Source organism: Triturus cristatus, chromosome 1_1 (genome assembly GCF_964204655.1).
Source record: "Triturus cristatus chromosome 1_1, aTriCri1.1, whole genome shotgun sequence".
In the NCBI taxonomy this organism is placed as follows: Eukaryota; Metazoa; Chordata; class Amphibia; order Caudata; family Salamandridae; genus Triturus; species Triturus cristatus.
Window position 1 is genome coordinate 88,405,509 of NC_140579.1, and position 16,216 is coordinate 88,421,724.

Genomic DNA, 16,216 nt, shown 5'->3' on the forward strand with positions numbered 1-16,216 from the left:
GACCGACCACCTTTCCATCCTCAACTGGACAGACCACCTTTCCGTCCTCAACTGGACCAATGCATATACTACACCTGAGTATCAAGGACAATCGAAAAGAAGAATAGTTACCTTCCACTCCATCAGCCTTCCTTCTGTAATACATTCAATGACCTGCCAGACACTTCAGACAACCACAGAGATCAGAGCGTAACGAAAACAAACGTGCCATACGAAAACAGGAGAAGTCAAACACCCTACTAAAAACACCAACTATAACTGCAGGTCCTTCATCATAGCAGCTAAATTCTGTTACTACAAAACCATCATCAGTGAGGCAACCATCAGAAGCAAAGCCCTCTTCAAGGCTGTCTAGCATTGAACCAATCCTCTCTCAGAACCCACAGTCCCTGCATCAGTCGACAAATGCAATGCCATCAAACAAATCAGATCAACATTATCACCCCCTCCACACTCGCTCCGCTTCCAACCATCCCCCATTGCCACGCCACCCAATGGATCTTCTTCAATCCAGTCTCACGCATGGATCTCCCCAATATCCTAAACTCTAGTCTAAGAAACCTCCGATAAAGACGAGACACTTCCTTCATCCATCATCAAATTGCTTCAAGGAGAGGCCCTTAAGCCCTTCTACCACATTGTCAACATCTCCCTCAGCCATAGGACACTTTCAAGCACTGTTAAGAGAAGTCAGATCTTTCCACTGCCAAAGAAACCATCCCTGGGCCCAGCGGACTTCACAAACTTCTGGCCCATTAAACACCTTCCATTTATAGGGAAGATCAACAAGAAAGCAGTTGCCATACTCTAGAGCAGCCCTTCCGCAAGGCTAATATACTACAGGACGTCCAATCTGTCTTCAGATCATGCTGCAGCCTTGACACAGCCACACTCCAAGCAGACGACAACAACCCCCTCCTCAACAACAAGAAAAATCCCTGACATCATGGTCCTGTTTCTGGACCTCTCTGCAGCCTTCAACACAGACGACCATCCAGCTTTGATCGACACCCTAAAACAACAAGTGGGATTTTCAGACCCGTTCTGGAAATGGTTCATATCCAACCTCACCAGCTGGCACCAGTTCATGCAAATAGGTTCAGCAAGACCACTGAAAATCCCCGTCTCCTGCAAAGTACCTCAGAGCTCCATCCTTTCTCTCTTCATCTTTAACCTCCACATGGGATCTCTGGGATCCATCCTTACAGACAGCAGCATCAAGACCCATCAGTCTGCAGATGATACTCAACGCTACATAAAATACATGGGATCTCTGAGATCCATCCTGACAGACAGCAGCATCAAGACCCATCAGTCTGCAGATGATACTCAACGCTTCATAAAATACATGGGATCTCTGGGATCCATCCTTACAGACGGCAGCATCAGGATCCATCAGTGCAGATGATACTCAACGCTACATAAAATACATGGGATCTCTGGGATCCATCCTGACAGACAGCAGCATCAAGACCCATCAGTCTGCAGATGATACTCAACGCTACATAAAATACATGGGATCTCTGGGATCCATCCTTACAGACAGCAGCATCAGGATCCATCAGTCTGCAGATGATACTCAACGCTACATAAAATACATGGGATCTCTGGAATCCATCCTTACAGACAGCAGCATCAAGATCCATCAGTCTGCAGATGATACTCAACGCTACATAAAATACATGGGATCTCTGGGATCCATCCTTACAGACGGCAGCATCGGGATCCATCAGTCTGCAGATGATACTCAATGCTACATAAAATACATGGGATCTCTGAGATCCATCCTGACAGACAGCTGCATCAAGACCTGTTGGAAGGCGGACCCCGAGGAGTCGGCGAGACCACCAAGGGGGGCCCTCTCACTGCACGAAGTAGCCGAGCGCTGTCCGAGAAGTCTCCTGAGAGATCCTTCTCCTACCACGTACTAGCACAGTAACACCACCACACAGGACTCAAGGAGGTTGTCTTTACGACAAGCAATTCTTTATCAGCAATAAAAGGTTACGAGTTCAATATTTACACGAAGGGATCGAGGGATCCACCAAAAGTCTCAATGTCTCTTTGGAAGGGTAGGGGTAGCGGGACAGTCTTTGGCAGGAATGCGGTACGAGGGTACCTGGGGCCCAGTTCTTATCCTCAGCTGGAGGACCTCCGATCTCGGAGGGGTCGAGCCGCGACGGCGTCAGCAGGGCTCTGGCGTACAGTTCGTGGAGAGCCGCGATTCAATCAGCAGGGCTCTCAAGATGGTCTTCTGCTCAGCTCGAGCCGCGACGTCGTCAGCAGGGCTCCGAGGAAGGTTTCAGCGAGGTTGGGCCGCGACGGCGTCAGCAGGGCTCCGATGTTCCAGGTGGTTCAGATTGTTCACAAGAGGGAGCCGCGACGCAGTCAGCAGGGCTCGTGATGGTTCCGACAAGAGTTCTTCTCCGTGGGGTCAGCCGCGATTCAATCAGCAGGGCTCTCGATTCCGGGATACAACTGCCGAGCTGTGGTGGGGTCGCCCCAGATATAGATCTGGAGCCCTTTGATGTCCGGACCTAGGCGCCCGAGGGGGGCGGAGTGGCCGGGTGGAGGTGGCCAGACGCCCAGCAGGAGAGGCGCCAGGCCCAAGGGAGTTGCAGGGCGATCACACCTCGAGAGGGGAGGACAGCTGGGGGTCCCATCGATACTGTCCTCCGCCGGGGGCGATGAATGGTTCCTGCGGCACCCCCTGGCCAGTTCGTGGTGCCTCGATGTCGGGGCTTCGCTGGGGTCGAGGCCGGGTTGAGCGGGGTCGCGCTGGCTGGTGCACGGTGTGACGTGGGTGCCAACAAGATGGCGGAGCCACGAGGAGTATGCGACCACGCGCAGCTCCGGGTGAAGGGCCTTGGTGCAGTTCAGACGGGTGGCCCGTGAAGGCCGGGGCGGGGAACGGGCACAATCCAGGGGGTTAAGGACCACGCCACGAGGCCGGGTCCAACAGGCGTCCCCCCCAGCCGAAGGCATGGAGAGACACCCATCTCCTTGGGGATTCTCCTCGTCAAGGCGGAAGAAGCGGGACAGGCCGTCGGCGTTGGCGTGGTCATTGCCGGGCCGGTGTTCGACGTCAAAGTCCATTCCTTGTAGCGAGATGGACCACCGCAGCAGCTTGGGGTTCTCGCCCCGCATTTGCATTAACCACCGCAAGGGCCGGTGGTCGGTCTGGACCCGGAAGTGGGTGCCAAAGAGGTAGGGCCGGAGCTTCTTGAGGGCCCACACCACAGCGAAGGCCTCACGCTCAATAGTGCTCCAACGTTGCTCTCGGGGCAGTAGTTGTCGGCTGATGAAGGCCACTGGTCGGTCGAGCCCTTTTTCGTCGGCTTGGGATAGGACGGCCCCGATCCCATACTCGGAGGCGTCCGTCTGTACCAGGAACTCCTTCTAGTAGTCCGGGGCTTGCAGCACCGGAGCAGTACACATGGCTGTCTTTAGGGTGTCGAAGGCTGTTTGGCAGCGGGGTGTCCAGTGTACCTTCTTGGGCTGCTTTTTGGACGTTAACTCTGTGAGGGGGCCAACAATGCTCCCATAGTCCCGGATAAACCGCCGGTAGTATCCGGTGAGGCCCAGGAAGGCCCGGACAGCGGTCTGGGTAGTGGGGGGTTCAAAGGCCTGGATGGCTTCTATCTTCGCTTGGAGGGGGGCCACCTGCCCGCTCCCCACTTGATGGCCCAGGTAGGTCACGGATCCGTGGCCGACTTGACATTTGCTGGCCTTGATTGTGAGCCCGGCCCGCTGGAGGGCGGCCAGGACGGCTTTCAGGTGGAGGAGGTGCTCGGCCCAGTGGTTGCTGTATACGGCAATGTCATCTAGGTAGGCCGCGCTGAAGGCCTCAAGCCTTGCCAAAACCTTGTTCACCAGTCTTTGGAAGGTGGCCGGGGCGTTCTTCATTCCGAAGGGCATCACCCGAAAGTGGTAATGCCCATCCGGGGTCGAAAAGGCGGATCTTTCTTGGGCGCCGGGGGTGAGCTGGATTTGCCAGTACCCGGCGGTGAGGTCCAGCGTGCTCAAGTAGCGAGCGGCCCCTAGGCGGTCGATGAGTTCGTCGGCCCGGGGTATCGGGTGTGCGTCGGTCTTGGTTACTGCATTCAGGGCTCGGTAGTCCACGCAGAATCGCAACTCTGGGGGGTGGCCGGGAGCTGCGGCCTTGGGCACCAGGACGACAGGGCTGGCCCACGGGCTGTCGGAAGGTTCGATGACCCCCAGGGCCAACATCTTCGCTACTTCGGCCTGGATGCAGGCCCGCACTCGGTCAGGCACCCGGTAGGCTCTGTGTCGTACGGGGGGGCTCTCCCCGGTGTCGACGTCGTGGACGCACCAGTGGGTCACCCCCGGGGTGAGCGAGAAAAGGGCTGCGTAGTCCCGCAGCAGTCGCTGGCAGTCGTTGCGCTGTTCCGGAGTCAGGGAAGAGGCGAGTTGGACCCCTTCGATCGATCCGTCATGAAGGTTGGTCTGCAAGAGGTCGGGCAGGGGTTCGGAGTCGTCCTCGCCCCCCTCGTCGGTCGCCAGCAGCAGGCTCAGTTCGGTCCGGGCGAAGTGGGGTTTTAGCCTGTTCGCATGTAAGACCCGGTGGGGGTTCCGGGGGGACTCCAGGTCGACCAGGTAAGTGACGGGACTTTTCTTCTCCACTACCTTGTAGGGCCCGGCCCATTTGTCCTGGAGGGCGCCGGGTTCGACCGGGGCCATGACCCATACTTTCTGTCCGGGCTCGAATTCTATGGTCGAGGAGTTCCGATCGTACCACCGCTTCATGTCCTCCTGGCTGGCCTCGAGGTTGGCTTCGGCCATGGCACGGAACTTGCGGGTCTGATTCCGGAGAGTCAGGAGGTATCGGTAGACGTCAGGAGGGGCGCCTTGGGGCTTGATTTCCCAACCCTCCTTGACCAGGCTGAGCGGTCCGCGGACCGGGTGTCCATACAATAACTCGAACGGGCTGAACCCCAGGGATTTCTGCGGGACCTCCCGATAGGCAAACAGGAGGCACGGCAGCAGAACATCCCATCTCCGCCGGAGGGGCTCTTCCAGGCCCTGGATCATCCCTTTTAATGTTCGGTTGAACCGCTCAACCAGTCCGTTCCCCTGAGGGTGATAGGGGGTCGTGAACTTGTATGTGACCCCGCACTGCTGCCACAGGGACCGCATGTACCTGGAGATAAAGTTCGTGCCGCGGTCGCTCACCACTTCGCGGGGGAATCCCACTCGGGAGAAGATCCCCATCAAGGCCCGGCCTACCACAGGGGCCGTTATAGTTCTTAGCGGGACCGCCTCCGGGTACCTGGTGGCGTGGTCCACGAGGACCAGGATGAAGCGGTGGCCCAGGGCGGTTTGGGGGTCCAGGGGCCCCACAATGTCGATTCCGACCCGTTCGAACGGGGTGCTGACGGCTGGAAAGGGCCGGAGGGGGGCCTTGACCCGACCCCCCGTCTTCCCGCTGGCCTGGCAGGTCTGGCAGGACCGGCAGTGGTTGTCCACGTCTCTCCGCATCCGGGGCCAGTAGAAGTGGGTCACCAGACGACTGTACGTTTTGTCTTGCCCCAAGTGTTCGGCGAGGGGCACATCATGTGCCAGGTTGAGAAGGAACTCCCAGAAGCGGAGGGGGACCACCAACACGCGGCTGGTCCCGAGTTCTGCCACCTTCTGTTCACTGTACAATAGGCCCTCGGCCCAGTAGACCCAGTGGGTGCCGGTCTGGTCACCGTTGGCTTGCGCGGTCGCCTGTTGTCGGACCCCCTCGAGAGAGGGACAGGACTGCTGTTCTTGCTGGAACTGCTCTCGGGTGGGGCCCCCTTCATCTCGCCATGGTGTCAGTTCTGGTAGGGCGCTCGGGCACGCCATCTCTTCGGGGGAGGATTCGCTGGGTCCAGGGTCGATGTCTGCCTCCTCCTCGCTGCTGGTGGGAGAGGGTGCGAGCCCCTCGGCTTGGGCGGCCCCGGAGGTCGAGGATGAGCGGGGGGCCCGGGCGGTCATGGACCGGGTGATGGCGCAGGCCCAGTCAGCCAGTCCCAACATGCGGAGGTGCTCCCGTCGCTCCACTTGAGCCCAGGGGGAACTCTCCAAATCGTTCCCCAGGAGACAGTCGACAGGGGCGTCGTCGCGCACCGTCACCTTCAGCAGGCCCGTCACCCCTCCCCACTCGAAGGGGACCAGGGCCATCTGGCACAGGCTTTCACTGTTGTCGGCCGTCCGTACGGGGCACAGGACATTCGGTAGAATCTGTTCAGGGGTCACCAGGTGGCAGCGGACAGCGGTGATACTGGCGCCTGTGTCACGAAGGGCTTCGGCCCGTTGTCCATTGACCGTGACCTGCTGCCGGTACTTCTGGGTGTTGCTTGGGATGGGGGTGCAGGGTACCATTTCTCGGCTACCCAGGCAGACCAGAGACATGGCTGCCGGCTCCCACTCAGTGTTTCCTCGGTCGAGGGTCTCCTCTTCCTCTTCTCCTTCTCCCAGGGCGGCGGCTGCCAGCTGTCGGGGCGGGGGCCCGCCGGCCCCGTTTCTTCGGTTCAGGGGGCAGACCGGATCGCTGGCATAGTGTCCGGTTTGTTGGCAGCCGTAGCAGATCACTGGTGGCCGTGGTCCGGGTCTGGCCGGGGGCGCCCCCCTTCGGGCTAGGCTCGGGGAGAGTTGTTGCTGCGGTGGCCCTCGAGGGGGGCTCCTGGGTGCCCCGGCGGGAGGGTCTCGGTTCCTGTTTGGCCCTCCCCCTCCACCGCGCTGGCGGGGGGGTCCGGTGGGGTTCCTCTGGTACTCCCCCATTGAGTTCCGGGGGACCCGGGAGTTGACCCATCGATCGGCCTCGACGGCGAGTTTTCGTGGGTCGGTCATTTTGCTGTCGAGGAGGTGCTGTCTTAGTTCCACAAAGCAATTGTTGGAGAGGTGCTCCCACACGATGAGGTCGACTAACTGCCCGTAGGTGGTTACTTTGCTCCCTTTGATCCACCCTTCTAGGGCCCGGCTGAAAAAGTCCACATATTCCACCCATGTGGTACCCGGGATTTTCTTGCAGTCTCTGAACCGCTGGCGGTACATTTCCGCGGTTAGCCCGTAGCGGGTGAGCAAGGCCTCCTTCATGTGATCATAGGAGGTCATCACCTCCTCCGGCAGCTGGAGCAGCGTGTCTCGACCCTCACTCAGGAACCGCCCCCACAGGCCCGCGCCCCAGTCCTTTCGGGGCACCCGATGAGAGGTCATGGCCACCTCGTAGGCCTTGAACCATTGTTGGATGTCGTCATTCTTGTAATACTCCTTGACGACCTCTTTCGGGATATGTACCTTGGTCTCGGAAGGCGGTAGAGTGTCTCTAGTACTGGGGGTGTTGGTCCCTCCGTTCTTGGCCTTGATCTCGAGCTCCTTGAGACTGCGCTCGTGCTCAAGAGTCAGTTTCTTCTCCTCCAACTCCCGGTGTCGTCTCTTCTCCTCGATCTCCTCTTGAAGCCGTAGCTGCTCTAGGGCCAGTTTCTTTTCTGCTAGCTGGAGTTCGCCGTCCAGCCGCAGTCCTGCGAGCTCTAGCTCGTGGCTCCGGACCTTCTCCCGCTCTCGTATTTCGTCTTCGGAGAGGCCGGTTTCTAGGCTCTTTCTTCCTCCGGTTGCCGGAGTCAGTGCGGTTGATGTGGTCTCCGTCAGGGCCAGGGGACCTTCTTCCTGGGAGGGGCCTGCCCCGGCCTCCCACCATGCCCTTAGAGCCTTCTGCATCTCCTCTTTGGTACCTAGGCCGGTGGTTGCAATGCCTTTGTCCTTGCAGAACTGTTTTAACTCTTTGTGCGTATACTCCTCCAGCCGTTCGGGCTGGAACTCCATTGTCGCGTTGTTTTCCTGGCTGCTCATGATGCTGTTCGTTTGGATGGGTAGCTCGTGGGTACTGGCTGGTACGTATTGCGTTCGGCTCGGATCCCGTCGCTGGCCACCAAATGTTGGAAGGCGGACCCCGAGGAGTCGGCGAGACCACCAAGGGGGGCCCTCTCACTGCACGAAGTAGCCGAGCGCTGTCCGAGAAGTCTCCTGAGAGATCCTTCTCCTACCACGTACTAGCACAGTAACACCACCACACAGGACTCAAGGAGGTTGTCTTTACGACAAGCAATTCTTTATCAGCAATAAAAGGTTACGAGTTCAATATTTACACGAAGGGATCGAGGGATCCACCAAAAGTCTAAATGTCTCTTTGGAAGGGTAGGGGTAGCGGGACAGTCTTTGGCAGGAATGCGGTACGAGGGTACCTGGGGCCCAGTTCTTATCCTCAGCTGGAGGACCTCCGATCTCGGAGGGGTCGAGCCGCGACGGCGTCAGCAGGGCTCTGGCGTACAGTTCGTGGAGAGCCGCGATTCAATCAGCAGGGCTCTCAAGATGGTCTTCTGCTCAGCTCGAGTCGCGACGTCGTCAGCAGGGCTCCGAGGAAGGTTTCAGCGAGGTTGGGCCGCGACGGCGTCAGCAGGGCTCCGATGTTCCAGGTGGTTCAGATTGTTCACAAGAGGGAGCCGCGACGCAGTCAGCAGGGCTCGTGATGGTTCCGACAAGAGTTCTTCTCCGTGGGGTCAGCCGCGATTCAATCAGCAGGGCTCTCGATTCCGGGATACAACTGCCGAGCTGTGGTGGGGTCGCCCCAGATATAGGTCTGGAGCCCTTTGATGTCCGGACCTAGGCGCCCGAGGGGGGCGGAGTGGCCGGGTGGAGGTGGCCAGACGCCCAGCAGGAGAGGCGCCAGGCCCAAGGGAGTTGCAGGGCGATCACACCTCGAGAGGGGAGGACAGTTGGGGGTCCCATCGATACTGTCCTCCGCCGGGGGCGATGAATGGTTCCTGCGGCACCCCCTGGCCAGTTCGTGGTGCCTCGATGTCGGGGCTTCGCTGGGGTCGAGGCCGGGTTGAGCGGGGTCGCGCTGGCTGGTGCACGGTGTGACGTGGATGCCAACAAGATGGCGGAGCCACGAGGAGTATGCGACCACGCGCAGCTCCGGGTGAAGGGCCTTGGTGCAGTTCAGACGGGTGGCCCGTGAAGGCCGGGGCGGGGAACGGGCACAATCCAGGGGGTTAAGGACCACGCCACGAGGCCGGGTCCAACAAGACCCATCAGTCTGCAGATGATACTCAACGCTACATAAAATACATGGGATCCCTGGGATCCACTCTTACAGACAGCAGCATCAAGATCCATCAGTCTGCAGATGATACTCAACGCTACATAAAATACATGGGATCTCTGGGATCCATCCTTACAGACGGCAGCATCGGGATCCATCAGTCTGCAGATGATACTCAATGCTACATAAAATACATGGGATCTCTGGGATCCATCCTTACAGACGGCAGCATCAGGATCCATCAGTCTGCAGATGATACTCAACGCTACATAAAATACATGGGATCTCTGGGATCCATCCTTACAGACAGCAGCATCAGGATCCATCAGTCTGCAGATGATACTCAACGCTACATAAAATACATGGGATCTCTGGGATCCATCCTTACAGACAGCAGTATCAGGATCCATCAGTCTGCAGATGATACTCAACGCTACATAAAATACATGGGATCTCTGGGATCCATCCTTACAGACAGCAGTATCAGGATCCATCAGTCTGCAGATGATACTCAACGCTACATAAAATACATGGGATCTCTGGGATCCACTCTTACAGACAGCAGCATCAAGATCCATCAGTCTGCAGATGATACTCAACGCTACATAAAATACATGGGATCTCTGGGATCCATCCTTACAGACGGCAGCATCGGGATCCATCAGTCTGCAGATGATACTCAATGCTACATAAAATACATGGGATCTCTGGGATCCATCCTTACAGACGGCAGCATCAGGATCCATCAGTCTGCAGATGATACTCAACGCTACATAAAATACATGGGATCTCTGGGATCCATCCTTACAGACGGCAGCATCAAGATCCATCAGTCTGCAGATGATACTCAACGCTACATAAAATACATGGGATCTCTGGGATCCATCCTTACAGACGGCAGCATCAAGATCCATCAGTCTGCAGATGATACTCAACGCTACATAAAATACATGGGATCTCTGGGATCCATCCTTACAGACAGCAGCATCAGGATCCATCAGTCTGCAGATGATACTCAATGCTACATAAAATACATGGGATCTCTGGGATCCATCCTTACAGACAGCAGCATCAGGATCCATCAGTCTGCAGATGATACTCAACGCTACATAAAATACATGGGATCTCTGGGATCCATCCTTACAGATAGCAGCATCAGGATCCATCAGTCTGCAGATGATACTCAACGCTACATAAAATACATGGGATCTCTGGGATCCATCCTTACAGACAGCAGCGTCAATATCCATCAGTCTGCAGATGATACTCAACGCTACATAAAATACATGGGCTCTCTGGGATCCATCCTTACAGACAGCAGCGTCAATATCCATCAGTCTGCAGATGATACTCAACGCTACATAAAATACATGGGATCTCTGGGATCCATCCTTACAGACAGCAGCATCAGGATCCATCAGTCTGCAGATGATACTCAACGCTACATAAAAAACATGAGATCTCTGGGATCCATCCTTACAGACAGTAGCATCAAGATCTATCAGTCTGCAGATGATACTCAACGCTACATAAAATACATGGGATCTCTGGGATCCACTCTTACAGAAAGCAGCATCAAGATCCATCAGTCTGCAGATGATACTCAATGCTACATAAAATACATGGGATCTCTGGGATCCACTCTTACAGACAGCAGCATCAGGATCCATCAGTCTGCAGATGATACTCAACGCTACATAAAATACATGGGATCTCTGGGATCCACCCTTACAGACGGCAGCATCAAGACCCATCAGTCTGCAGATGATACTCAAAGCTACATAAAATACATGGGATCTCTGGGATCCACCCTTACAGACGGCAGCATCAAGATCCATCAGTCTGCAGATGATACTCAATGCTACATAAAATACATGGGATCTCTGGGATCCATCCTTACAGACGGCAGCATCAGGATCCATCAGTCTGCAGATGATACTCAACGCTACATAAAATACATGGGATCTCTGGGATCCATCCTTACAGACAGCAGCATCAGGATCCATCAGTCTGCAGATGATACTCAACGCTACATAAAATACATGGGATCTCTGGGATCCATCCTTACAGACAGCAGCATCAGGATCCATCAGTCTGCAGATGATACTCAACGCTACATAAAATACATGGGATCTCTGGGATCCATCCTTACAGATAGCAGCATCAGGATCCATCAGTCTGCAGATGATACTCAACGCTACATAAAATACATGGGCTCTCTGGGATCCATCCTTACAGACAGCAGCGTCAATATCCATCAGTCTGCAGATGATACTCAACGCTACATAAAATACATGGGATCTCTGGGATCCATCCTTACAGACAGCAGCATCAGGATCCATCAGTCTGCAGATGATACTCAACGCTACATAAAAAACATGAGATCTCTGGGATCCATCCTTACAGACAGTAGCATCAAGATCTATCAGTCTGCAGATGATACTCAACGCTACATAAAATACATGGGATCTCTGGGATCCACTCTTACAGAAAGCAGCATCAAGATCCATCAGTCTGCAGATGATACTCAACGCTACATAAAATACATGGGATCTCTGGGATCCACTCTTACAGACAGCAGCATCAGGATCCATCAGTCTGCAGATGATACTCAACGCTACATAAAATACATGGGATCTCTGGGATCCACCCTTACAGACGGCAGCATCAAGACCCATCAGTCTGCAGATGATACTCAAAGCTACATAAAATACATGGGATCTCTGGGATCCACCCTTACAGACGGCAGCATCAAGATCCATCAGTCTGCAGATGATACTCAATGCTACATAAAATACATGGGATCTCTGGGATCCATCCTTACAGACGGCAGCATCAGGATCCATCAGTCTGCAGATGATACTCAACGCTACATAAAATACATGGGATCTCTGGGATCCATCCTTACAGACAGCAGCATCAGGATCCATCAGTCTGCAGATGATACTCAACGCTACATAAAATACATGGGATCTCTGGGATCCATCCTTACAGACAGCAGCATCAGGATCCATCAGTCTGCAGATGATAATCAACGCTACATAAAATACATGGATCTCCGGGATCCATCCTGACAGACAGCAGCATCAGGATCCATCAGTCTGCAGATGATACTCAACGCTACATAAAATACATGGATCTCCGGGATCCATCCTGACAGACAGCAGCATCAGGATCCATCAGTCTGCAGATGATACTCAACGCGACATAAAATACATGGGATCTCTGGGATCCATCCTGACAGACAGCAGCATCAAGACCCATCAGTCTGCAGATGATACTCAACGCTACATAAAATACATGGGATCTCTGGGATCCATCCTTACAGACAGCAGCGTCAATATCCATCAGTCTGCAGATGATACTCAACGCTACATAAAATACATGGGATCTCTGGGATCCATCCTTACAGACGGCAGCATCAGGATCCATCACTCTGCAGATGATACTCAACGCTACATAAAATACATGGGATCTCTGGGATCCATCCTTACAGACAGCAGCATCAGGATGCATCAGTCTGCAGATGATACTCAACGCTACATACAATACATGGGATCTCTGGGATCCATCCTTACAGACAGTAGCATCAAGATCTATCAGTCTGCAGATGATACTCAACGCTACATAAAATACATGGGATCTCTGGGATCCATCCTTACAGACAGCAGCATCAGGATCCATCAGTCTGCAGATGATACTCAACGCTACATAAAAGACATGGGATCTCTGGGATCCATCCTTACAGACAGCAGCATCAGGATCCATCAGTCTGCAGATGATACTCAACGCTACATAAAATACATGGGATCTCTGGGATCCATCCTTACAGACAGCAGTATCAGGATCCATCAGTCTGCAGATGATACTCAACGCTACATAAAATACATGGGATCTCTGGGATCCACTCTTACAGAAAGCAGCATCAAGATCCATCAGTCTGCAGATGATACTCAACGCTACATAAAAGACATGGGATCTCTGGGATCCATCCTTACAGACAGCAGCATCAGGATCCATCAGTCTGCAGACGATACTCAACGCTACATAAAATATCCTCACCCAACCACAGCCTCAAACAGCTCAAAACAGCCCCAGATTTAAGCCTGGGTCTCCGACTTAAACCTACCAGGGTTTACCCCCACCCTCAACACAATCCCCTCATTCAAGCAGCACATTGCAAAGAAGAGTATGGAAGGTGGATTTCAATGTTCCCTCTTGAAGAAAGTGAAATTGTTTCTCCTGGAAGATAACTTCAGAACGTACTTACAAGTCCTTTCCCATGGGGGCAGAGGCAAGACCCTCTTCAACGGTCGCCCCAACACCACCCTAGCACCCCTGAACGGTAGCATATAGGAAGCGGCGCAGCTCATCGAGGGCTTGAAGAAATCATATCACCTCCACATTAAAAGACCTACACTGGCTGCTCCCTCCAGCCCAGATCATCTTCAGATCCTTTGCATCACTTCTAAAGACGTCAATAACAAGACCCCCAGCTTACCCGGCAAACAAACTAGCCACGTCCAGGAGACACCCAAGACCAAGAGCATGGAGAACACCAGAATGGAGACAGAACAACGCAAGAAGGGAAAAACAGACAGCAATCCTTCTGCATTCATGCTCCCAGTATCCGGCACAGCATCAGGGCTCGGAATAAAACAGAAAGTCCCCATTTTACATATACCACACATTTGTCATACAATCTCAATAACCCTCACCCTGTGACATGTGCATTTTTCTTATGTCAAAAGGAAAGTGACCATCTACTACCATGTGAGAGGAGTTGCCTAACGGCTAGGGCGGTCGACCTCGAATCTGGGGAACTGGGTTCGAGTCTCGGCAAAGACGCTGAACATCCTGTGATTCTGGGCAAATCACTTAATCTTCCTGTGCCTAACAGAAAATGAATGTGTCCTCATGTAATGCAACGGGTGCTAAGTAAAGTGCTCTGATACCCCATTCGGGTCAAGTTCGTGCTGTGAGACTCGGAGAATGTCTTTACTTGTGAATCCTGACCTCCCACATATATACCATGTGCTCTTGGGCACACTTCTCTATTGGATCCACAGGGTGAATTGTGATCTCTTAACACCCGAAAACATACTTTGTATCCTCTTAAAGACTTCACTTGTGGTACCTGAACACCAACACACCTACCTTGTGCTCCTCTGCAGGCTCTTCCTCTGGGTCACTTACAGAGTGTCTTCACTTGTAAATCCTGAACACCCACATACACTCCTTGCACAAACTTCTCTTTGGGGCCCACTGGCACATTATGACCAATAAACAATCACAGACATACCAAGAGCTCTTAGTAGCCTCCTCTATTGACTCTCCGGTGACTTTTGATTCCCTGAACATCCACAGACGTACCCTGTTCTCTTCAGCAGTCTCCTCAATTGCGCACACAGGTAGGGTGACTAGATGTCGCCATGCCACAGGCATTCTAACTTTCCATTTCTGAACTTTTGATTTAACATATTAGTGCATTCTGGGAGTTGTGGTCTTGGTTCATTTTACTGAATCCTATTGCTTCAACACACCAGATAAAAAATATATATAAAAGCAAAGTCCAAGAATAGAAAAACGGCGTTCCAGTGGCACAGAGCCATCTGGTCACCCTATACAATGGGTGACTTTTGACCTCTGAACACTCACACACAGTTTGTGCTCTCTGGCTGCCCCTTGGTGTGGCTCACCAAGTGACTTTGTGTTCCCTGAATATTCACAGACATACCTTGTGCTCTACACTTGTCGTTCCTAAACACCCACACGCACCTTGTGCTTGTTTGCAGGTTTTTCGGTTGGGGCTCGGTGAGCCTTTGTGACCCCTGAATGCCCACAGACGTGCCTTGTCCTCTTTTCCAGCCTCTTCTTTGAGGCTTGAACAACCTGTGATTTCCTAAAATCCAACTTATATACCTTGTATTCCTTTGTATGAATCATTTCATGTCTTCATTAGTGAGCTCTGAGCACCCACTCACATAACGTGTGCACTTGGACAACTATCTGTATGGAACTCAAAGGGTGCCTTTGATCACTGAAGACCCAGAGACATTGGAACTTCTGAAAGCCTCCAGGAGTGTATTCACTAGTGAATCCTGAGCACACACGCACGCTGTGCTCCTCTGCAGCCGACTCTATGAGGTACACAGAGTGACTTGTGACCTCTAAGTACGTGCACACATGGCTCGTGCTTTCTGGCTGCCTCCTTCATGGGGCTCACAGAGTGACTTTGTGATCCCTGAATGTCCACAGACATGCCCTGTGATCTTCAATTGACACACACACACACACACACACACACTCACACACACACACACACACACACACACACACCCTTATAGTCATATGCAGGTTCCTCAATGGGGATCATAGTGTGAAACTGTGATCCCTGAATGCCTATAGACATACCTTGTACTCCTCTGCAGCCTTCTCTAGAGGACTTGCTGAGTGTGTTGTATGCTCCTTGGACTCCCAGCACACCACACATATCATCCTTTGATCCTCGGCACAGAACAGCCTCAGTTTCTCGTGATGTTTCTCACACAGATTCTCCTCCGGGGGCCTCACGGGGGGCAGCTGAAGCTGTTTTGCAATTTCCACCATGTTCCCCAGTTGCTTGTTAGGTCGGAGGCTTTTCCCAGATGTTTCCCTGCACTGTGGACAGGGGAAGTTTCCATCTCTTCCTTCCCAGCTCTGAGTGATGCAGGAGCGGCAGAAGTTGTGTCCACAATCAATAGTCACCGGATCAGTAAAATATTCCAAACAGATGGAACAAGTGGCCTCTTCCTTTAGGTTCCCGAGCTGAGCTGCTGCCGCCATGATTCAGAAATGCAGGAAGTAAACTTAAGTTTCATTTCTCTCTCTGTGTGAAGTGGGTGTGTCTGTGCGTCTGCCCCTCTCTGGCTGCACTGGGACTTCCGGGTTCAAGTTACAGTCACAGAGCAGGAGGGAACTGCCACTTGGTTTTGTTCTCACTTTCTGCAGGTCTCAGGAGCTGCACTTAAAAACGATGTTCTGTAAAATCCTTTGTATTTTTTAAATATGTTGATTGTAATCATTGTTTAAGAATTGTACATATTTAAAAATACTTTTTAGGCAATTTCTTTCTGCATTTGCAATTTT

At 53.3% G+C, this 16,216-nt stretch overlaps 1 protein-coding gene across 1 annotated transcript in view; it reads right to left on the bottom strand.

The window, feature by feature from the left end:
* The window catches only part of LOC146869558 (E3 ubiquitin-protein ligase TRIM39-like), a 183,008-nt gene extending 167,043 nt beyond the window's left edge, over nucleotides 1-15,965 (bottom strand). The window contains exon 1 of the mRNA XM_085606123.1: nucleotides 15,503-15,965. Coding sequence (XP_085462249.1) covers nucleotides 15,503-15,913 — 411 coding nt within the window. The 5' untranslated portion in view covers nucleotides 15,914-15,965. The remainder of the gene's footprint in view (nucleotides 1-15,502) is intronic.
* Between the last annotated feature and the right edge of the window lie 251 nt (nucleotides 15,966-16,216).